The sequence below is a fragment of the Protomyctophum bolini genome, assembly GCF_963924005.1.
Source record: "Protomyctophum bolini genome assembly, chromosome: 9".
Lineage (NCBI taxonomy): Eukaryota > Metazoa > Chordata > Actinopteri > Myctophiformes > Myctophidae > Protomyctophum > Protomyctophum bolini.
The window spans coordinates 28,465,601-28,489,695 of record NC_137870.1 but is presented as its reverse complement, the minus strand read 5'-3'; the positions used below and the strand labels follow the sequence as shown (position 1 = coordinate 28,489,695).

The 24,095-nt window shown below is 43.3% G+C and overlaps 1 protein-coding gene across 1 annotated transcript in view; it reads right to left on the bottom strand.

The window, feature by feature from the left end:
* dscamb (Down syndrome cell adhesion molecule b) overlaps window positions 1–24,095 on the bottom strand; it is a gene marked incomplete at its 3' end in the record, with an annotated part of 192,844 nt that overhangs the window by 12,403 nt on the left and 156,346 nt on the right. The window contains exons 16-30 of the mRNA XM_080772257.1: window positions 22,664–22,734; window positions 21,876–22,119; window positions 20,162–20,308; window positions 17,043–17,198; window positions 15,087–15,220; window positions 14,797–14,950; window positions 14,332–14,449; window positions 13,125–13,291; window positions 12,517–12,615; window positions 10,816–11,004; window positions 10,101–10,391; window positions 8,190–8,366; window positions 6,492–6,522; window positions 6,133–6,248; window positions 4,972–5,121 (exon numbers count right to left, since the gene is read on the bottom strand). Of these exons, the coding sequence (XP_080628383.1) occupies window positions 4,972–5,121; window positions 6,133–6,248; window positions 6,492–6,522; window positions 8,190–8,366; window positions 10,101–10,391; window positions 10,816–11,004; window positions 12,517–12,615; window positions 13,125–13,291; window positions 14,332–14,449; window positions 14,797–14,950; window positions 15,087–15,220; window positions 17,043–17,198; window positions 20,162–20,308; window positions 21,876–22,119; window positions 22,664–22,734 (2,244 nt within the window). The remainder of the gene's footprint in view (window positions 1–4,971; window positions 5,122–6,132; window positions 6,249–6,491; window positions 6,523–8,189; window positions 8,367–10,100; window positions 10,392–10,815; window positions 11,005–12,516; window positions 12,616–13,124; window positions 13,292–14,331; window positions 14,450–14,796; window positions 14,951–15,086; window positions 15,221–17,042; window positions 17,199–20,161; window positions 20,309–21,875; window positions 22,120–22,663; window positions 22,735–24,095) is intronic.

Below are 24,095 nucleotides of genomic sequence, written 5' to 3'. Positions count from 1 at the left end.
GACCAGAGGAGAATACACTGTAATGGTGGCAGGTCATCTGACCAGAGAAGAATACACTGTAATGGTGGCAGGTCATCTGACCAGAGGAGAATACACTGTAATGGTGGCAGGTCATCTGAGCAGAGGAGAATACACTGTAATGGTGGCAGGTCATCTGACCAGAGGAGAATACACTGTAATGGTGGCAGGTCATCTGACCAGAGGAGAATACACTGTAATGGTGGCAGGTCATCTGACCAGAGGAGAATACACTGTAATGGTGGCAGGTCATCTGACCAGAGGAGAATACACTGTAATGGTGGCAGGTCATCTGACCAGAGGAGAATACACTGTAATGGTGGCAGGTCATCTGACCAGAGGAGAATACACTGTAATGGTGGCAGGTCATCTGACCAGAGGAGAATACACTGTAATGGTGGCAGGTCATCTGACCAGAGGAGAATACACTGTAATGGTGGCAGGTCATCTGACCAGAGGAGAATAGCACTGTAATGGTGGCAGGTCATCTGACCAGAGGAGAATACACTGTAATGGTGGCAGGTCATCTGACCAGAGGAGAATACACTGTAATGGTGGCAGGTCATCTGACCAGAGGAGAATACACTGTAATGGTGGCAGGTCATCTGACCAGAGGAGAATACACTGTAATGGTGGCAGGTCATCTGACCAGAGGAGAATACACTGTAATGGTGGCAGGTCATCTGACCAGAGGAGAATACACTGTAATGGTGGCAGGTCATCTGACCAGAGGAGAATACACTGTAATGGTGGCAGGTCATCTGACCAGAGGAGAATACACTGTAATGGTGGCAGGTCATCTGACCAGAGGAGAATACACTGTAATGGTGGCAGGTCATCTCATCTGACCAGAGGAGAATACACTGTAATGGTGGCAGGTCATCTCATCTGACCAGAGGAGAATACACTGTAATGGTGGCAGGTCATCTCATCTGACCAGAGGAGAATACACTGTAATGGTGGCAGGTCATCTCATCTGAGCAGAGGAGAATACACTGTAATGGTGGCAGGTCATCTCATCTGACCAGAGGAGAATACACTGTAATGGTGGCAGGTCATCTCATCTGACCAGAGGAGAATACACTGTAATGGTGGCAGGTCATCTCATCTGACCAGAGGAGAATACACTGTAATGGTGGCAGGTCATCTGACCAGAGGAGAATACACTGTAATGGTGGCAGGTCATCTGACCAGAGGAGAATACACTGTAATGGTGGCAGGTCATCTGACCAGAGGAGAATACACTGTAATGGTGGCAGGTCATCTCATCTGACCAGAGGAGAATAGCACTGTAATGGTGGCAGGTCATCTCATCTGAGCAGAGGAGAATACACTGTAATGGTGGCAGGTCATCTGACCAGAGGAGAATACACTGTAATGGTGGCAGGTCATCTGACCAGAGGAGAATACACTGTAATGGTGGCAGGTCATCTGAGCAGAGGAGAATACACTGTAATGGTGGCAGGTCATCTGACCAGAGGAGAATACACTGTAATGGTGGCAGGTCATCTGACCAGAGGAGAATACACTGTAATGGTGGCAGGTCATCTGACCAGAGGAGAATACACTGTAATGGTGGCAGGTCATCTGACCAGAGGAGAATACACTGTAATGGTGGCAGGTCATCTGACCAGAGGAGAATACACTGTAATGGTGGCAGGTCATCTGACCAGAGGAGAATACACTGTAATGGTGGCAGGTCATCTGACCAGAGGAGAATACACTGTAATGGTGGCAGGTCATCTGACCAGAGGAGAATACACTGTAATGGTGGCAGGTCATCTGACCAGAGGAGAATAGCACTGTAATGGTGGCAGGTCATCTGACCAGAGGAGAATACACTGTAATGGTGGCAGGTCATCTGACCAGAGGAGAATACACTGTAATGGTGGCAGGTCATCTGACCAGAGGAGAATAGCACTGTAATGGTGGCAGGTCATCTGACCAGAGGAGAATACACTGTAATGGTGGCAGGTCATCTGACCAGAGGAGAATACACTGTAATGGTGGCAGGTCATCTGACCAGAGGAGAATAGCACTGTAATGGTGGCAGGTCATCTGACCAGAGGAGAATACACTGTAATGGTGGCAGGTCATCTGACCAGAGGAGAATACACTGTAATGGTGGCAGGTCATCTGACCAGAGGAGAATACACTGTAATGGTGGCAGGTCATCTCATCTGACCAGAGGAGAATACACTGTAATGGTGGCAGGTCATCTCATCTGACCAGAGGAGAATACACTGTAATGGTGGCAGGTCATCTCATCTGACCAGAGGAGAATACACTGTAATGGTGGCAGGTCATCTCATCTGAGCAGAGGAGAATACACTGTAATGGTGGCAGGTCATCTCATCTGACCAGAGGAGAATACACTGTAATGGTGGCAGGTCATCTCATCTGACCAGAGGAGAATACACTGTAATGGTGGCAGGTCATCTCATCTGACCAGAGGAGAATACACTGTAATGGTGGCAGGTCATCTGACCAGAGGAGAATACACTGTAATGGTGGCAGGTCATCTGACCAGAGGAGAATACACTGTAATGGTGGCAGGTCATCTGACCAGAGGAGAATACACTGTAATGGTGGCAGGTCATCTGACCAGAGGAGAATACACTGTAATGGTGGCAGGTCATCTCATCTGACCAGAGGAGAATAGCACTGTAATGGTGGCAGGTCATCTCATCTGAGCAGAGGAGAATACACTGTAATGGTGGCAGGTCATCTGACCAGAGGAGAATACACTGTAATGGTGGCAGGTCATCTGACCAGAGGAGAATACACTGTAATGGTGGCAGGTCATCTGAGCAGAGGAGAATACACTGTAATGGTGGCAGGTCATCTGACCAGAGGAGAATACACTGTAATGGTGGCAGGTCATCTGACCAGAGGAGAATACACTGTAATGGTGGCAGGTCATCTGACCAGAGGAGAATACACTGTAATGGTGGCAGGTCATCTGACCAGAGGAGAATACACTGTAATGGTGGCAGGTCATCTGACCAGAGGAGAATACACTGTAATGGTGGCAGGTCATCTGACCAGAGGAGAATACACTGTAATGGTGGCAGGTCATCTGACCAGAGGAGAATACACTGTAATGGTGGCAGGTCATCTGACCAGAGGAGAATACACTGTAATGGTGGCAGGTCATCTGACCAGAGGAGAATAGCACTGTAATGGTGGCAGGTCATCTGACCAGAGGAGAATACACTGTAATGGTGGCAGGTCATCTGACCAGAGGAGAATACACTGTAATGGTGGCAGGTCATCTGACCAGAGGAGAATACACTGTAATGGTGGCAGGTCATCTGACCAGAGGAGAATACACTGTAATGGTGGCAGGTCATCTGACCAGAGGAGAATACACTGTAATGGTGGCAGGTCATCTGACCAGAGGAGAATACACTGTAATGGTGGCAGGTCATCTGACCAGAGGAGAATACACTGTAATGGTGGCAGGTCATCTGACCAGAGGAGAATACACTGTAATGGTGGCAGGTCATCTGACCAGAGGAGAATACACTGTAATGGTGGCAGGTCATCTGACCAGAGGAGAATACACTGTAATGGTGGCAGGTCAAAGGTCATCTCATCACTGAGGACTGAGGGATGGAGACGATAAAGGGAAGAAAGAGAGGTAGGGAGTTGGCAGTGGTGGAAAAGTAACTAAGTACAGTACTTGAATACCATTTTTACTGGAGTAGTTCCAGATCTACAAGCTCGCAACGCGTTGCTTTGCAATGTGAGCTTGTAGATCTGCTGTTTTCGAATAATTTGTATACATTTAGAAACTTTTACTCAAGTCAATTTTGAATACCAGACCTTCTCTTGTCCTGTCCTGTCCTGACTGACCCATAGTTTGGGAAACACCCTAAAACACATAAAACTGGGGGCCGTTGAATTGATGGTTTGTACAGTATCTATTGAGCTGGAACATGGCCACGAGGACAGAAGCTTTACTAAAATGTTTGATCAATTCTAGTTTTCGTTATTTCCTTAGTTTTACTTATACACAACACTAATAACCCTGATGTCCACACTCACACAGCTAGAGGGTCTGTATTCAGAGTGACTGCATGGGCAGGCCAGCGCTGAGTTAAAGCTGAGACAGGTTGAAAAACTATTGGCCTAGGTTGTCGTTCAGATGAATGGGCAATGAAATGCTATTAGTGGAGTGGGTTTTTTAACACTGCTGACTTCATTTCCTTTTCCAATGTCATGCATTTAGAAAACACGGTGGCACTGCAGTTCCCACCTTTTTCTGGATCAGGGCCCACTTGAAAGTATTGAAAGCTTTGCACGGCCCACGAATCTGACCACTTTATGGGCCTTTATTTGAATGATGAATCAATCCTGTCAATGTTCTATTGATCGATGTCACAAAGAAAGCTCATTTTTCCCCCCCAAGGTTCTAAAGAAGAAATACCATGACTTTTGTTTAAATCTTAGTGTTTTGCTTATTATTTGGGGACCCACTTGCAACCTCCTCAAAGCCCATCAGTGGTCCCACCAGCCACAGGTTGGGAATCGCTGCTGTAGGACACTGCTGGAGTTATGTAAGACTCTGGCTTGTGGAGTTATCCAATGAAGACAATGAATCATACGGTAGGAAAACCTTGTTACATCCATAACCGGGATAACAGTGGTGTTAGTACAAGTGTCTATAGAGCCTGACCCATGTTTAGGTCAGATGCCGATCCCCAATTTTGGAGATTCCTAGATCACAATTACAGATGTTTTGGCTGATATTTTGTCAGAAAGATGCTGGTTGTAAATCAGGACACATCGAGTGCATAATGGCCAATTCCAATGTCGTCAAAAAGGTCAAACTATGACCGATGTATCATCCAAACTGCTCTATGGGTCGGGCTCTATAGTGTTAGTAGAAGTGTTCATTTTAGTAGTAGAATAAGTAAATAATAGAGCACTGACGGTGGTGTGACTCACTGGTTCCAGGCCTGGCGTCGGACACGTCCACCAGTGGTCCGGTGGCCTGGGACAGGGACTGGTAGTGGACCGTGTGAGTCACTGTGGACGACTTCTGCTTCTGGGGCTCACCAAAGTCATTGTCTGTTAGCAACACGGTGGACCGGTCGTCTACAGGGGAGCGAGGGGGATAAGGGAGGAGGGAGGGAGAGAAGTGGGGAGAGAAGAAAGAAAGAAAGAATATGCATGCTGTGAGCCTGCTGGCCAAGGAAACGGAAATTATGACTAGGTTTAAAGGAGAATTTCGGGCAAGAAGGCTTTCATACCTTTATTTGTAGTTGTTACGTCCCCACCAAAGAGGTGCAGGTGATATGTTGTGAAAAAACACATTATTGGCTATTTCTCCTACCATAAGCCCTCAATGCGGCGTTGGGTTTTAGTGCTAATTTGCTTATTTCCAATTTACATTATGAAGAGAGGAAATTAGCACTAAAACCCAACGCCCCATTGAGGGCTTATGGTAGGGGAAATAGCCAATAATGAACGCCTGGAGGTGTCTAGTAACAGCATCATAGAGGCACTAACAAACCCTGTGAAGAGCTGTTACCGGGTCACGTCCAGGCTGCGCAAACACTGGCTCAGCAGCCTGCTGCTGATTAGATAGGTCAGTGCTTGAATATGTTCCACTGTGACTACTGCACTTTGAATTGTATTAACTGTTCGCTTTTACCATGTTGTTTGTCTTTTTGGTTTTTTGTACGTTGATCTTATGTGATATGGACTATTGTCTGAAATAAAGATTATATATATATATATATATAATGAGTTTTTGCACAAAATAACAACTGGACCTCTTTGGTGGGGACATAACAACTACAAATAAAGGTAAGAAAGCCTTCTATTCCGAAATTCTCCTTTAAAGGTTTCATGACATCACATTTCAATTTGTTTTAAGTTTTGTGACTTCAATTATTACCCCCCCAACAAAAGAAAAGAAGAAGAAAGAAACAGAAACACAAAAAGTTAAAATATGACAGACAGCAACGATTTACTGATTTAGCCTATTTGTGCCAATATAATGCACATGCACAAAATTGCCGGTGATAGAAGTGGTTAACTAAACTAAAAGAGAAGCAGAGAAAAAGCAAGGCGCCACGGGGGCCTTGCTTCCATCACTCTCACCGATTGTCTCCATGGTATCCCTCTCCTCGATGAGGAGCTGTGCGCGGGGGATGTCGATGTGCATTCTCAACGTCTGCTGCTGCTTATTGACGGTGTCCGGCGTACGCGTGTTCTTACTGGGGGGGAGAGCGAGATCAATGAAAACAAATACAAAAAAACACATTTTGTGACTCAGCTGCATGAGCTTTGCATCACATTGAACAAGAAATAAAATACATTTGATAAGTAATTCTAAGAGGGCAAGAGGGGCCCGTATAATATCCTCTATGCAATATATCTGAAGGGTTTATAGATAATTCCAGGGTGTATTGTGATTTATGGTCGCTGTTTAAAGGCTGATTGAGCGTTACCGTACATACCTCATCAGCATTTCTGCCAGGCTTTTGGCATCTGTGGAGTGAAGTGCAGAGCCAGTAAGCACATTAACAATACAAGTGGAGATGCAAGCAAGCACTAACGCAATTTGAATCAGACCATTCTCTGCATGGGAAAAACACAGCAGTGAAATGGTGAGTGAGTGAGAGAGCAGATGTTTGATCTGAGGAGCCTGTTGCTATATCTGTTGCATCGCGACACATTGTGACTTGTGAGCTTGTAGATCGGCTATTTTCAAATGTATAGGCCTATAGGGCTGAAGTGGTTACTGTATGTTTTGATTCAAAATCTACAAATTAACTAGTAACTACAGTTTAACTTTAAAACTTATTGTAGTGGAGTAAAAGTACAATATTTGCCTCTGAGATGTAGTGGAGTAGAAGTAAAAGTACTGGAAATTAGAAATAGTACAAACAAGTTAATAACTCATATTGTACGTAAATGTACTTAGTTACAAACAGTAGTAGGAGTCAATCAGGGTGTCCTAAACACAGCTCAGAGAATCATTGCATGCCGGCCGGCCTCCTCCATCTCTGGGGGACCTCTACAAGAAGAGCCAACAGCATCCTCAGCGTTTTAACAGCACCAGAACAACGGCGAGTGACACTTGAATTTCATTGGCTATCGCCCAATCGTCCACTATCGCCGGACGACGTCGCCCAAAAGACGTTACTCTGCCAACTTTTCGACCATCGCCTGTTCGCCTGCTATCACCAGCTATCGCCAGTAGTTGCCGGGCCCCATTGACAAATAATGCATGAAAATGCGTCTGGCTGTCGCCCGCTGTTAAAACGTAGTTAGACTCATCCCACCTGCATGAACTGCTGCCCTCAAGGAGGCCCTACAGTGCCATCAAAACAAAAACAAACTTTGATCCCAGGGCTGTTATTGCTCTAAGCACTGCACAAACCTCAGACACTTGACTTTGTGCAGTCTGTTGTTGGACTGATGGACAGATGTGCAATATGGACTATCAGTACTGTGCAATATCTTTACTTTAGTTTTTAATATATGTTTTTATATTGTATAATATTTCTGCACTGAGCTGGATTGCTACCTCAATTTGGTTGTCTAGTAGTACAATGACAATACAGAGTTTGTGGTTCTGAGATGTCCCTCCCCTGCCTGCTGCAACCCATGAATCCAGCCAATGTGTAGCCGCAGGCACTGCGGAGGAACGAAAGCCCAGTCTCCATGGTGGTGGGCAGAAACTGTACCGCTGCCACCCGGACAACTCCCTTAATGATGGCTTCTTAATGACAACCGCAAAGTCGATACTGAGCTTGACAGTGACTGCTTTCAGATTAATTGCCCCTGCCTGATGCATTTCAGATCAACATGGTTTAATTATAAGGCTCTTGCTCTACAGTATATGGTGGATATATTGGTCTGTGTACCAATGCATACAGTACCATTGTGCAAGTACAGTACATATAATTTTGTATTCATGTTTATGTGCATGTGCTGTGCATGTATGTACAGTACAGTATGTATGTGCGTGCAACGTGCGTGCATTACACTACTTTTTGTAAAACATGGCACATTTAATACATCCTGGATGACTGTCACTCTTTGTTGGTCGCGACTCCTGAGTCCTGCATGCACATATACAGTATGTTATTGTCGTTTTCACACGGTGTGTGTTGTGTGTTCTGAGGATGCAGGCTCTCTATACAACTCACCTCTGAGTCTCTTGAGCCTCTGCTCTCTCCTTCTCCTCTTGAACACCATGAGGGCGATGAAGACCAACACCACCACCACCAGGACAGACGTGATGGTCACCACCATCTTCAGACCTCCACTGCCTGACATGTTGTCTGAGATGGGGTCTCCTGACTTCAGCAGAGGGGGAATAGTACCTGGGGAAGCGAAATATCGCTTGACGTGTTAAAATATCAATATATCTGAATTGAATGCCCTCTGCTCTTATTTTACTCCCCCGGGATCTAGGCCAACCCAATCCGCTTTATTTATAGAGCATACTTAAAAACAACAGTGTTGTACTTCAACCAAAAGTGCTGCATACTGAAAATAAATTAACAATAGGGTAAACACAATAAAACACATACAAAAGACACCATAAAAACACAATTTATACACAGTGTCAGTGACCCTAAAAAATATAAAAAATAAATAAACATAACTCTCAATCCTGGTAAAAAAAAGAAGTTTAATAACTACTGTATAATATCAAAATAACAATCTAGAAACAATCTAGTAACAATAACGATCTAAAAGTAGTGAATATTTAATAGGTTTAGTAGAGAGACCAAATCTTGGCTCACCCAGCTAAATATCGAAGTGACAAAGACAAAAGTGCACATTCTAAGTACAAATTGCTTAGAAACCATAAAGGTTAATTACTCTTCAAAGGTAATTTGACTTAATTTAATACTCCGTTTTAGTACATGCTGTTAATGTCAGTATACTGTGTGGTAGAGGTCCGCATTCCGAAAGAGAATATCACATAATTGGACCAGTGTCATTAATCTTCCCCAGATAATCATACACGGTTGTGCCACAGTGACCTATTCCAACCTTTCCTAGTTAATTCGTTTTGAGAGCAGAGCTGCACCATTACAGCTCAGCATCACTGACATCACTGATTATATCTGCTTCTCAACACTGAGTCCGACTCCTTACAGGTCTGTAACTCTTCATTTAACATTGTGGATAATAGCATGTACAGTACAGTAGATCGGGGTTCAAGTATAGTTTAGTTCAGCGATTCTTAGCCCTTTTCCAGGACCACCAGATTCATATGCATGCATTGGTTCCAAAACAGTAGGTCGGGGACAAATTTTTATGGGTCACGTAAATATCAATTTATTATTATTTTCCTACAATATTTGTTTTCCTACTCTCACCTATGGTCATGAAGTGTGGGTCATGACCGAAAGAATAAGGTCGCGGATACGAACAGCCGAAATGAGTTTTCTCCAACGGGGGGTGGCATCTCCCTTAGAGATACGGTGAGAAGTTCAGTCAAGCGAGAGAGACTCGGAGTAGAGTCACTGCTTCTTCGCTTGGAAAGGAGCCAGCTTAGGTGGTTCGGGCATCTGGTTAGGATGCCTCTCGAGTGTCTTCCTAGGCCTAGGGAGGTCCTCGATGCACATCCCATGGGAGGAGACCCCGGGGCAGACCAAGGATCAGATGGAGGGATTATATCTCTAAACTGGCCCTGGAACGGCTCGGGATCCCCCAGGAGGAAGTTACTAATGTTGCTCTGGAGAGGGAAGTCTGGAGCTCTCTGGTGGAGCTGTTGCCCCCACGACCCGACTACGGATAAACGGTTGAAGATGGACGGATGGATATTTCAAAACATTTTTTAAATAATTCACCAAAAAAATACAAACTTTGTCATGAATTAAAAACGAATTAAATGATACAATGATACAACAATTTAATTAAAAGAGAAAAAAGAAAGGAAAAATGAATTCCATAAAATAGAAAACAAAGGTTAAAGAAGTATTGAAAATAGCCCATATATACAAGCTCAGCAGCCAAATACATAGGCCTATCATTCTAACGGAGATCCTACTTGACATGAAAACGATTGAGAACCCACGTGGTTTAAGTGGTTATAAACTCACTTCCGTCTGTGTTGAGTGTGGCGAAGGTGATCCTCTTCTCGGCCGATCCGGCACTGTTGACGACCTTCATCTGCAGCTCGTACCAGGTGGCCTCGGCCAGGTCGTACAGGATGTAGCTCTTGGTCAGCGAGGTGCGCGTGGCTGTGGTCCACGCCCCCGACTCCACCGGACGGTACTCCAGTGTAAAGGACGTGATTGGACAGCCGCCGTTGTTCCAGCCAATCAGGTTGAGTCTGACCCTGGTGGAGTTGATGCTGGTGAAGAGTTCGTGCTCTTTGGCAAACTGCGGTTCTGAGGAGATAGGACAGAAGACATTGATTATATGTTCTATAGGACATACTTATTTTCTATGTAATAATAATCTATATAGAAATAACAAATATTGTAAGCATGGTGGAGAGTAAACATTTATTTGACAAATGTACGTAAGTACATTTCTTGTACTCTTTACTTGAGTATTTTGACTTTTTGTTACTCATGACTTTTATGCTAATCATATTATCTTTGAGGTTTTTGGCATTTAAAATAAGTTGGAGTTTGTTACAGACTTTGAATCAAATTGCCATCGATTTAGAAAACTCATAACCCCTAAAAGTTGCATTTAAAAAAATCAATTTGACTACTTTCTCCAAAAAAATACCATCAGCTCTGGTTGCACAATACCCTGTATGTTTTCCATAAGAGGAACATTTCTAGACCGTGTTGGCTTCTATACCTTTCCCGTGCGTCTTAGCCTCGATGATTTCACTGATGCGTCCAGGGCCAACCGCATTCTGAGCCGTGAGGGTGAACTTGTACCAAGTGCCGCACTTCAGGTTTTCCAAACGGTACGAGCGCTCGCTGGGGCTGATGGGAAAACTGCCCCACTGCTCGCTGTTGTCTTCTGAGTACTGAAGGATGTATCCTGGACAGGAAAGGCAAACACAGGAAAAAAAACAGGGAAAACAGGAAGGTAGATGATTTTTAAAAGCAGTAACAACAGAGTAGCTGATGCATCAACACAAAGTCACATGGTCTTTCTACAATACTGTAGTTGTACTGCATACACAGTAGAGACAGCATACGCATATTCAATATGTTTGTTGTTATGTTATTTAGGCGTTAGGCCTTGTGTATTTCTTTACCAGACAAAAAAGACCATCTTTAAACTCACAGCATGTTGCATTGAGTGTGAACTTGTAGATGGGCGGCCATATCGTATTCCTTTTTTTAACGTTTTCCGAAAATAGAGACCCAAAGTTTAATGTGGTTAGGCTACACATTTTATCGTCATTATTAGATAAATCTTTACATTATTATGTGAATAAATGTACTCTGTATAATCTGCACACCGGTATACTAATTGCTGCAGTAAACACTGAAATGTAAAAAGCTTAGGGGCAGGATGACTCTGCAGTGCACACTGAGTGAGCTCGGGGAAGCAAACCCTGCAGTGAAAACAATATCACAGACAGTTTGTAAATGGACTAACATTTCACACCCACTGTGCAGCAAATGAGTGGAATCAATGATAAATCACCCAGGCTACTCTGTGACTGGGTGTGCTTCAGGACCCTGATGGTTTAATCTTCTGCTTTAAAACACCTAATCTCCTCTGTTCTGTTTTAATCTAAGCCACCCTCTCTACTGATCGAGGACTCCTATACTCAGCAGTAGCACATCTTCCGCTGTGAACATAATGAGGAATTGGAGGAGCAGGGCTTTTAGACTGGAGTAATAATGAGTGTGGTGACACAGAGCTCATGGTGTCACTGGTGACTGATTGGTGTACTGTAAGGATGTGGCTGATGTTTCCACATGTGCTAATGTGCTTTAAGAATACCAGGCCGCAGTAGTTCAGGGTGTGCCGAGGCACACTGGTGTGCCCTGAGAAACTGTTCAGGTGTCTTATTGCGGCAACATACAATTTACACACTGTTATAAACTGTCAGGCAGAAACCATATTATTATTTTCTGTGATTTTCCGTAAAGTAACACCCTTCTTGATCACACAAAAGCATCAAAAGTAGCAGAATAACCATGAACAGACAATATACTTTTTACATTTATAATATATAAATACCGTAGGCCTACTTGTGCGTGCGTATTCATTTTCTACACAGAGGCTATTTCTAATACCCCCCAAAGATATGTCATTCTAGGAAAAAAATATGTATATCCATAGATAAGATGTATATCTAATAATTATAATAAAACATTATCTACCACAAATTTAAAATAAAGCAAAAATAGCAGCTCTACTTAGTCTACTGTACTGTATAATCAGTTACATTACTACAAAAAGTGTGTGTGTGTGTGTGTGTGTGTGTGTGTGTGTGTGTGTGTGTGTGTGTGTGTGTGTGTGTGTGTGTGTGTGTGTGTGTGTGTGTGTGTGCGTGTGCGTGCGTGTGCGTGTCGGTTCAGGTGAGCCACTCACCTCTGATGGAGCTGCCTCCGTTGTCTCCTGGTATCCATGACAGCGTGATTGATGTGGTGGTTGTCTTGGTAACAGTAAGGCGTGGCTGATCAGGAGGGACTGTGAACATGAAGGAGACAATTTAAAGTTAATCTCAATTCTCAACACATTACAATTTGACCTTCAACTGTATTATTTGATTGCCGAGTCCCGTGGTGGGAGTTCTGCTCTGGTTTTGGTGAAATATTAGGTAGTAACGAGGTCCAACAGGACCTCGTTTCATGTTGCACGGTAAGACTACGGTGATTAGTATTATTGCCATCACCTGGGTGGGTCAGTCGTGTAACTTTCCCAACGTTAAGCCGTGTATATGTTCAACAACAGAGCCATGCAAAATAAAATTGACAGCTATGAGGTGGCTAAAGCTTGTCCTGCATAGCAACAGTTGCTAAACTACTTGGATTGGCATTGGACAATCGCTTTTTGGGGTGGGGTTTAGTGAAGGGCTAATTATGATGAATGGTAGATTGTGTGTGTGTGTGTGTGTGTGTGTGTGTGTGTGTGTGTGTGTGTGTGTGTGTGTGTGCGTGTGTGTGTGTGTGTGTGTGTGTGTGTGTGCTTCTGCTCACCTTGAACCTGCAGGTTCAGAGTGATCTCATCGGAGCCCCAGTTGTTGCCGGCCACACAGCTGTAGTTCCCAGAATCCTCTGCTTTCACTGTGCGGATGATGAAGCTGCCGTTGCCATGGACACTACGCCGCCCGTCCACAAGGACAGGGGTGGGGGTCCCATTGGTGCTTGGTGGAGAGACGGAAAGAAAATGTCACCAGAAATAATTGCCATCTGGGTAATACATATACCGACAGGAGAAAAAACACTTTGTCGTCTTTGTTGTCGACTACAAACCCAGTGTACAAAAAAAAAAGTACTGGTCCCTCAGTGCTGTATTCTCCACGGAAATAGTGAGCACAATTGAGAGCTATAATCCCTCAGTGATTGATTGGTTTTTATTTTGTTAAAATAAATACCAACACAAGGTTGTGCACATAAAGTGTAATTAATCACTTATTTCAAATGTGGTCAGTAATTATGCCTATTATCAGTCGTCCAGGGGTGATGAGGGCAGAGGACATACGGTACAGGCGTGAATCTCGTTTGCGTCCGAGCATAGGCATGGCTGAGGCATGGTAACGCCCCACCTGCCTGTGATTGGCCCACCGACACTACCAGTCTTGACTGTCCTCCGAGACGCGAGGTTACTCCGTGGTGAGATTGAGAAATAAATAATACAAGAGAATGACAGCTTCGCAAGCGTGACAGAATGCAGCCTTGTAACTAACTTGTATGTTATATTTTTGTAGAAGAGGCAAACTAATATTGTTTATGCCGTTTGCTTTGATTGAATATTTGATTGAACGCGTATGTATGTTGTACTATGATTAGATTTGGGAGTGTTCTAAATAAATAAGTGAATACACCCAAATCTAATCGTATTACGGCGTGCATGTTCAATCAATTATTCCATCAAAGCAAACGACATAAACAATATTAGTTTGCCTCTTCTACAAAAATAAAAGTTACAAGTTATAGTTCTCTTGCATCATACCATGCTTGTATTATTTCCCACAACGGAGAAACCTCGCATCAGGCAGACTATCCAGCATCGCTACAGTATATCCACCTCGGAGGACGGTCAAGACAGGCAGTGTCGGTAGGCCAATCACAAGCAGGTGGGGCGTTACCATGCCTATGCTCGGACGCAAACGAGATTCAGAGTCCCAGGTGCATCCATATGCAATGTTTTTTTGTTCTCTGTGGGGCAATGTCTGTTACTTACTTTCCTTTGAGCCACTTGATGGTAGGTGGGGGGTCACCGACAGCCTTGCATGGCAGCAGAATGTCCTTCATCCAGGGAGTGGTCACTGTCCCGTTAAATGTCAGAATTCTGGCTGGGGCTGAGAGGGACAAAGATATACGGACACACAGACAGGAGGACAATAGATATTATAAACATACAGTACAAGTACAATTTATTTATGAAGGATTTATTTGTATCTGCACTAATTACAAATGTCACAACACAAGTAGCCTACGATATGCATTCTGGATATTAAACAGACATGACACGGTAAAGTGCAGACTAACTGTACATGAACACATGTGGTTGAAAAACAATGTGTTTTTTTCACCCTCTGCAGCTCAATAGAAAATGCCTGGGATGTTTTGAATGACTACGGTATACTATACATAATTCCCATAAAGTTGATAAAATGGTCATATTACTTTGATTCAGTTGGTCTACCTTTGGCCAAAGGTTCCACTGTGATCTTGTCACTGTTGTTTCCATGGCCAGCAGCGGTCACTGCCACCACCCAGATGCTGTACTGTCTGTTTCGAGCCAGGTTGGGGATTCTATAGAAGTACACATCTGGAGACGCCTCGAACTCACTCATCACCTGGAAACACAAAGCAAGGAAGGGACACATGTACAGTAGTGCAGTGGTTTCCAAAATCCTAAAAACGTTTGAAAATAAAACGAAATAAAACAACCGCTTTGCGGTTATAAGGACAGCTGATGTGATAATGTCATACCATAGGGTGGAGGTTGGAGCAGAAGACGATGTACTTCCTGATAATGCCGTTGAGTTTGAGGGGTGGCAGCCAGGAGACGAACACCACGGAACTGGTGGAGGCGGCTGCCTTGACCCCGGCTGGTGGGCCAGGCACTGTGGGGAGATCAGAGTCAGTCTCAGCTGCAAGTCTCTCACATAAACTACATTTACCTTTACCACTGTGGGGAGATCAGAGTCAGTCTCAGCTGCAAGTCTCTCACATGAACTACATTTACCTTTACCCCGGCTGGTGCCACGGGCTCAACTCCCGATCCCAACGGCCTTTACTGCATGTCACCCCCCATATCTCTCCCCATTTCCTGTCAGCCTACTGTCTGTCCCTCAATAAAAAAAAAAAAAATTAATGAAGGCGAAAGCCACAAAAAAACATATACAAACAAAAAAATTAACTTTTTCATGTCAAGGACCCCCAAAATGTATTATGTATTTTGGCCGTCAACCTCCATCACAAAACAGTTTTCTTCCAGGGACCCCCAGAAGCAGACATTTCATTAAAAAAAGTTCTTTAAAAATAGCCAATACATGTTCAAAGATTGTCACAATTAAAAAACAAATAGCAGATCTACAAGCTCATAGTGCGGCACAAAGAGACATGCCATGAGCTTGTAGATCTTCTATTGTTGAATAGCCAAAGTATAAAATGACAGATGCTTTCCCGGTTTTAACACGTTAACTCTGCGAGTGTACAAATGGAACCATTCCATTTGTACACTCTCAGAGTTATACAAGGATAAATGAATACTTAGCATCCTAGGTTTACACTTTATGGGCTTCTATTATAGGTTTGCATATGAATTATAGTTATCTATCAAACATTAGAGAACCAAAGACATTTATATAAAAGGGGAGGGGGATATGCCACCCTTCCTTCCATAATTTAAATCAAAAGGTAATAAAAAAGTTGAATTCATGATAATTTCCTTCTTAGATGATTGACTGTGCCTTGTAAATGAAAGCAATAGTACATCGTTGTGATTAGGTCATCAATCTCAATCAGAATGAGATTAAATTATATTGCCACATCACAGGTTTGGAAGTGGGTGAAATTATGTTTTTCGTGTGTGCTCCATCATTTGCAGGGGTGGACTGGCCACAGGACGTACCGGTCATTATTACCAGTGGGCCTTGACCGTAGGCGTAGGGGACCGCTCGAGTTATGATATAAAATATATGATATAAAAAAGATATATTTAAAAATCGTTTTGCCAGCATTCTTTGTGAGAGCAACAAAGTGTTGTGTAGTTGTCTGTTGGTTTGTTCTGTAAAAGTGGTGGTATTAGGTCTTGTTTTTTTGTGTGTGCCTCAATGGAGCGGGTGGTAGTTTCTGCTATCTGCGCGCTGGTTTCTCGGGGCCGGTCTGGGCCAAATTAGCACGAAAATGACCGGGCCGAATTTTTGTCCCAGTCCAGCCCTGCTCGTGCAGCTTCGGGTGTTTTGCGAAGTGGACCGTATGCTTCAGACGACAGAAGACACTGTATAGGAGTTCTGCATCGGTCCTTTCTTAACACATGTGTAAGTCCCTTTCCTCTGTAGAGATTCGATAATGTGTAGACAGGTAATTCAGGCAAACTTATTCCAAGGTAAACTAAATATCTGTTCTTTAGATATTTCAGGTAGCCTATAGTATACCGTAATATTATGTTACTTGTTATTTTTTTCTGTTAAATTAAAATAAATAATAAAATAAAAATGTGTATATAATATAAATCAAAATATTCAGGTGTATGTAATCAGATAATCCAGGGTCAACACTGTAAGTGGATAAGAATATGAATTCCAAGGTAACTGAGTAGGCCAAATTGTCATGAATGGTCTCTCCTTTATTCAGAGTGATAGTTGAAAAGACGACACAGCATATAGGAGTCTGGACAGCAACTCTTCCATGCCAGAAGAGGCACAACAAATGTTGTCTTACCGTCCTCCTTGGTGCGTACGTAGATCTGCTCACTGCGGACTCCGTCCCCAGCCCTTGTGAAGGCTAGCACCTGGATGCTGTAGTTGGTGTATTTCTCCAAGTTGTCCAGCTCCAGAGATGGCTGACCGGTTGTCACATTCCTGATCTCTCCCAACTCTGATAGAGGAGTAAATTCAGTTATTGAACATGTGCTAATTTTATTCCTTGTTGCTAATATTGTGGAACTCAGTATCTTCAACAGGCTCATTTTACATTAGCTGAAAAGTAATGCAGCGCAGAAAGTCTTAAGTAAATATAATTATGATGAATACCCACACATAGGTGTATGCCCACAAAGAAGACAGAAATGCATGCCTTTGTATCAATTCTCAAATAAGTCATGCTGTCATATATATTAATATTATTATACATGACTAATTGATCATACAGCAGCTTGCTTTCTCCTCTCCTCTTCTACATACAATCCTCTCCTCTCCTTTCCTATACCATCGTCTCCTATCCTCTTCCTGTGTCCTTGACAGTGTTCTCCACCCCTGGGTCTGAAGCAGTGGCCCTCACTGAGTTATTGCATAGTGAATTATTGATGGGAGGTTGGCCAGGCTGCCAGCTGGATCACTGCTGGGGCTCGGGGAACATTCAGCAAAGAAGACATAGAGACTGGATATATTTACAGGAAACCAAGATATCTGATTTGCTTTTGTTTCCCTTGTGCACAAAACATATTATTCTCGTTGCTTGTTAATCTTAGAAAAACAGCTATCAGCTCATAACATTGCTCAGAGCAGTTGAAAAATCAGATTTAGCCTTTCACCGAGTCCACAGTCCAATGCTACCATAACTCCTTGAAAAGGAAATGGTTGGTTTGTCACGTTCGTCATTTGCCCTGGAAGGCATATACCGGTACATATGTAGACATTTGGATGGTTCTGATCCATTTGACAAGAGTGACAAGACACAAGACATATTACACCAAAAATAGACAAGCTAAGATGTACACGTCCCATCCACGCAATACACTTTCAATTTAGCACTAACTGGCATACAGTACAGTGCTCTCCAAGGAAATAAGCTACTGCTAACCTACTCATGCGTGCATGCATGCTTTCTTTTGGCCATTAAAGTATTATTGATTTTCTCATGTGTGCATGTTGCAATATACTGTATGCACGACTGACTACTGTACATTCGGTTAGTTTTACACTTGTGTAATATCACTGAAAGAAACAGCTGATACTGAGCCTTTCAGTCTAATCGACGTAATCGTATAATTGAGGACATATCTGTCCCTACGGAACCCTTATCTAGCGATTGTGGCAATAATGATAAAACGTTTGAAATATAATGCCTCAGAGATGGTTCAAATTAAATGGAGGTGCAGATAGAGGTCCTTCTTGGACCCACATTGAAATAAACCGTTTTTGGCTATTTTCTAACCATATGAACCCTTAACCTATAGTATTCGGGTGAAACCGTTCAGAGAAAATAGCAGATCTACAAGCTCACAACATGTTGCGTTGGAGTTAGTACATCTGCATATGGATCTGCTATTTTCAGTGAAGAGATATTTAGTGTCGAGGGGGAAATGGAGCCGGAAAAGTATAGCCCCCTGGGGGACCCCGGTAAACAGAGCGTACCGTATACTGTAGTTTACGTGGTTAATAACAGTCTTTACAATTACTTGCACCTTGGGACTTCCCTTCAACCGATGGACAGTCAGGATGGATGCACTTCATGAAGCTACAAACACTCTCTGAACATAATGAGCAAAACCACTCCAGCTACACACACCATAAAGTTGCATTTATTGAAGAGTCAGCACAGTACAGTATATGAGACCACAGTGTCACCTAGTGGGCAAACTACTATATGACTGAACCACAGCAGGGGGAAACACTGACTGGGCGGACTCAGAGCCATTGATGACATGCACAAAGCTGCCATCTTGCCAGCAATAAGTGCAACTTCCCATAGACAGCCCATTCATCCATAAAAATCCACTGTAGGCATGTTATGAGCTACTCGTGCTCGTTGACTATCACTCAACAGCCCATGTGTACCACCTGTACAGGCAGCAGGAGGTTGCTTTACTGATAACAAGTGCTTCCAAACTCTGACACTTTTTTTATGAAACAAACACTTTGCAGATAGTAAGACGATAAGATGTTGGTGAGTTTGACGTTATTTAATACAATGAAATAGGACTTTTCTGTTTGGATGAATGGGCTGTCTATGGTAAGTTGCACCTAGGTAGCCCCTTGCTGGCAAGATGGCAGCCGTGTGCATATCATCAATAGAGTAAGACAGAGTTACGAAAACTCCGTTCACTTCATGGGGCCAGTCCAATGGTGACTCTCTGACTTCTGCTGAGAATGGGGACAGAAGTCAGAGAGCGGAAGTAGACAGAAATGCATTGGACCCAGGCAACAGCCCAGCTTTAATGATCTTAAATCCCTTTACTTGTTTTGTAGTAATCGTACAACATAAACATTACAGAGACCTTAGTTGTTACTGTACAATACTTTAAAACAGTTGGCATGTTGCACATATGCCTATAAGGCTATAATTGCTCTTATTTGCGCCACCCTCGTTGAAAACAATGTAATTCAAACTCCAGCTTGTCCCTCTCCAGGCTGCATGAACAGCGCTCTGTTTAATATGTATTTGGCTGTAGACACCCATCTGGAAATATTTTGTGCTTGTGTTCACAAAATCTTCAAGATTGTTTTTTTAAATAGCCAATGTATGTAGGTTTACATTTAGATACATTGATTCATTTGAGAACCACTGCTCTATTACTAAATTTGGGCTATAGATACTGTAATAATGTAAATGATGCTGAGAATGCACTCAGTGAGAATGCACTTTTTCTCCGTATGAATGTTGTTTTATTTGCTGACACGCGCACACACACACACACGCACACACACACACACACACACACACACACACACACACACACACACACACACACACACACACACACACACACACACACACACACACACACACACACACACACACACACACACACACACACACACACACACACACACACACACACACACACACACACACACACACACACACACACACACACACACACACACACACACACCTACCTCCATCAGGCAGGTTGGCCCAGTAGATAACTCTGTAGCCCTGTAGGATTCCATTGAGAGACTCCCTGGGCAGGGTCATCCAGGACAGCGAGATGACCTCCGGGGACTTGGCCACGGCCAGCACATTTTCAGGAGGCCGTGATGGCACTGAGGAGAGGAGAGGAGAGGAGAGGAGAGGAGAGGAGAGGAGAGGAGAGGAGAGGAGAGGAGAGGAGAGGAGAGGAGAGGAGAGGAGAGGAGAGGAGAGCCCAATAAAAAACAAAAAAATAAATGCTCTTAGCAGACCTTGTATTGAACGGTACTTTCCTGTGCACATTTTTGTAAACTGTTAATAAAGTATTCAATCAATCAATCCTGGGAGGAGTGGGCATACTGATCATTCTCGACTTTCTTTCATAGTAAGTTAGGTAAGTGATCAGCTGGGGACATCCATTACTTTAGGCCCAATTTTGCTCACTAGAGTAAATAATTCAATGTTATGAATAATTGAACACTCCTGCAGTAGTTTCAAATGCAAAACTGATAATAGCTGGGGTTTTTTTGCATCATATGAAATTATATTCTGTATTATAAGTACTGTAGTAAATTCATGATATTCAGTACTCGCTGCTAGCTGTTGGGGTTGATAGCTAAGCCAACAGTGTGAAAACAGCAAAGCACAGTCAAGGAATTAACTTGACCGGAGGCAGTTCAATAAATGTCCAGCAGAGGGGAGTCTTTCTACGGTCCTGTTCAGTCTGTTCATTCTGCTCTGCCTATACTGTATCTTGCAGCACTGGGATCCATACATTTCAGTTCACTCACAGTTCACTCACTTAAATTGCTTGCATTTTAAATAAGCTACATGAATGCAATAGTCTTCAAAAGACAGAAACAAAACAACATAGGGCACATGTTCTATGAGCTTGCAAGAGCTATAAAGAATACAACCTAAAAGAAAATACATAAAACTGAATACATTTAGCCATTATTCAGCTGGCATGACGAATATTGTTAAAAAAAACAACAAAGTCTTGTCCATTGCTTTACTCAATAGTTTCAGCTTTGCCATCACTCTCTTATTATATACACCACGTTGCCATGATTATAGCTCCATATGACATCAAATCATTAGCATGATTATTTCAAACCTTTGGCTTGATTCCTCGATTATAATTATAGTGAAAATAGCCGATCTACAAGCTCTTTGTGAACTTGTATTGGCTATTTTGACAATTTTTGTACGCCACCATTGTATACAACAAAAGTATAATGATATTTATTTGATTATTATCAGATTATACAAATCTATTATAATTGCTTCATGTCAATTCGTTGATACAGTATGTATAACGGGGGTAAAAAAAAAGTCTCCTAGATTATTCAATGAACCAATGAATCATGAGTACATGAGCCAGGTGAAGCCGGTTATTGGTTCCAGACGTGGTGTTTTGATATGATCCCGGGTGAATTTGAGCCCAATAATATTGGAATAACAGTACCATCCTCCAGGGTGTTGGTGACCACCTGCTGGGAGGATGGACCCTAAACAATACGTACCATCCTCCAGGGTGTTGGTGACCACCTGCTGGGAGGATGGACCCTAAACAATACGTACCATCCTCCAGGGTCTTGGTGACCACCTGCTGGGAGGATGGACCCTAAACAATACGTACCGTCCTCCAGGGTCTTGGTGACCACCTGCTGGGGAGGATGGACCCTAAACAATACGTACCATCCTCCAGGGTCTTGGTGACCACCTGCTGGGAGGATGGACCCGTGCCCGCCCTGTTGGCGGCCTGCACCACCACGCTGTACTGGGTGAACTTCCTCAGGTTGTCGAGCAGGAGGCTCTCCGTGGTGTCCCCCGTGGTGTCCATGCTGAGGATGGTGAACTGGTGGCCGCCCCCGGCCGTGTACTCCCGGTAGCCCACCTGGTAGCTGCGGATCACCCCATTCTGCAGGTGCTTGTGGGGCGGCTGCAACAAACCACAACACAAGTCAAACAATAAGTAAGTCGGTGAGTGCATGGGTTCTCAAACTTCTTCATGTTCAAGGACCATACATACATTAACCCATTCTGACCTGAGATCAGATTCATACGAGGTTTCCACTGGACTACACACTGGTCTGATTAACCCATTCTGACCTGAGATCAGATTCTAAAAATGTCAGTCGCTCTTCGATTTTTCAAAAATAGCAGACCTACAAGCTCGTAGCGCGCCACTCGGTGGCGCGCTATGAGCTTGTAGATCTGCTATTTTTCAATAGCTAAAGCATAACATGATGCTAACACCAAAACGGGTTCCCGGTCAGAATGGGTTAAGTATCAATATATAAAATTGCAGATCTACAAGATCACTATATTTGAGTATAAAATATGGTTAAAGTTGTTAAAATGATTGTGACGCAATATCAACTAATTTTGCTGACGATTCCCTGGTTTTGATGTAATGTCATTTTTTGGGGACCCCAGGAAGACTACATTACAGTAGCAGTTGAAATGCGGCCAGACTGCAGTACCTTCCAAGTGACTCTGATGCTCTGAGGAGAGGTGGGTTCCAGAATCACATCCTGTGGAGGGCCATCAGGGGCTGCAAAACAAACACACTGTTCAGAATCACATCCTGAGGGCCATCAGGGGCTGCAAAACAAACACACTGTTCAGAATCACATCCTGAGGGCCATCAGGGGCTGCAAAACAAACACACTGTTCAGAATCACATCCTGCAGAGGGCCATCAGGGGCTGCAAAACAAACACACTGTTCAGAATCACATCCTGAGGGCCATCAGGGGCTGCAAAACAAACACACTGTTCAGAATCACATCCTGAGGGCCATCAGGGGCTGCAAAACAAACACACTGTTCAGAATCACATCCTGAGGGCCATCAGGGGCTGCAAAACAAACACACTGTTCAGAATCACATCCTGCAGAGGGCCATAAGGGGCTGCAAAACAAACACACTGTTCAGAATCACATCCTGCAGAGGGCCATCAGGGGCTGCAAAACAAACACAATGTTCAGAATCACATCCTGCAGAGGGCCATCAGGGGCTGCAAAACAAACACACTGTTCAGAATCACATCCTGCAGAGGGCCATCAGGGGCTGCAAAACAAACACACTGTTCAGAATCCCATCCTGCGGAGGGCCATCAGGGTCTTCCAGTCTCATGGAGACTAGCCTCGGTAACCTGCAGGCTTTTATTTTCTTTCGCGTTTGGCTCAAAAAGAAATGTACGAGGACTTGTTCTGCTATCCTATACTTATATAATACACACAGTAATAATAAAGTGTGTGTGTGTGTGTGTGTGTGTGTGTGTGTGTGTGTGTGTGTGTGTGTGTATATATATATATATATATATATATATATATATATATATATATATATATATATATATATATATATTATATACTGTATATACTGTATAACCTATCATCATACTATGTACATTGAAATTATACAAACCATAGGATGCCAGGTCAACAAATTAACCTGACATCTTTCTAAATGATGTAATCTAAACTACATTTTAACCTTTACATAAGCCTGCATGGTTGTCAAGGCTATAGCATGTGCTATATAGGCTAATGTCTGTGGAACAAACTCTTCATTGCCTCAAACTGTCGTCAATGAAGAGTTTTTTCTATAGATACAGTATACAGTACATATCTAACTGCAGGTAAAGAGCATAATGCATCAATACGCATAGAGTTATACGTCGTCATGTTGGGTGAAAAAGGTAGTAGATCTACAAGTTTAAAACGCGGCGCACTGCATTTTAAGCTTGCAGATCTGCTACTTTTGATGCTTATGTGTGACGCTGTAGTGTATGTGTGACGCTGTAGTATGACCAAGTAGGCAGGGTGTTCTGCCAGACAGCAACGATATACAGTACAGTTTCATGCCCCTTTAAGTTGTGCTGTCGTGAGTGCAGACTTCTACATCGCTGTT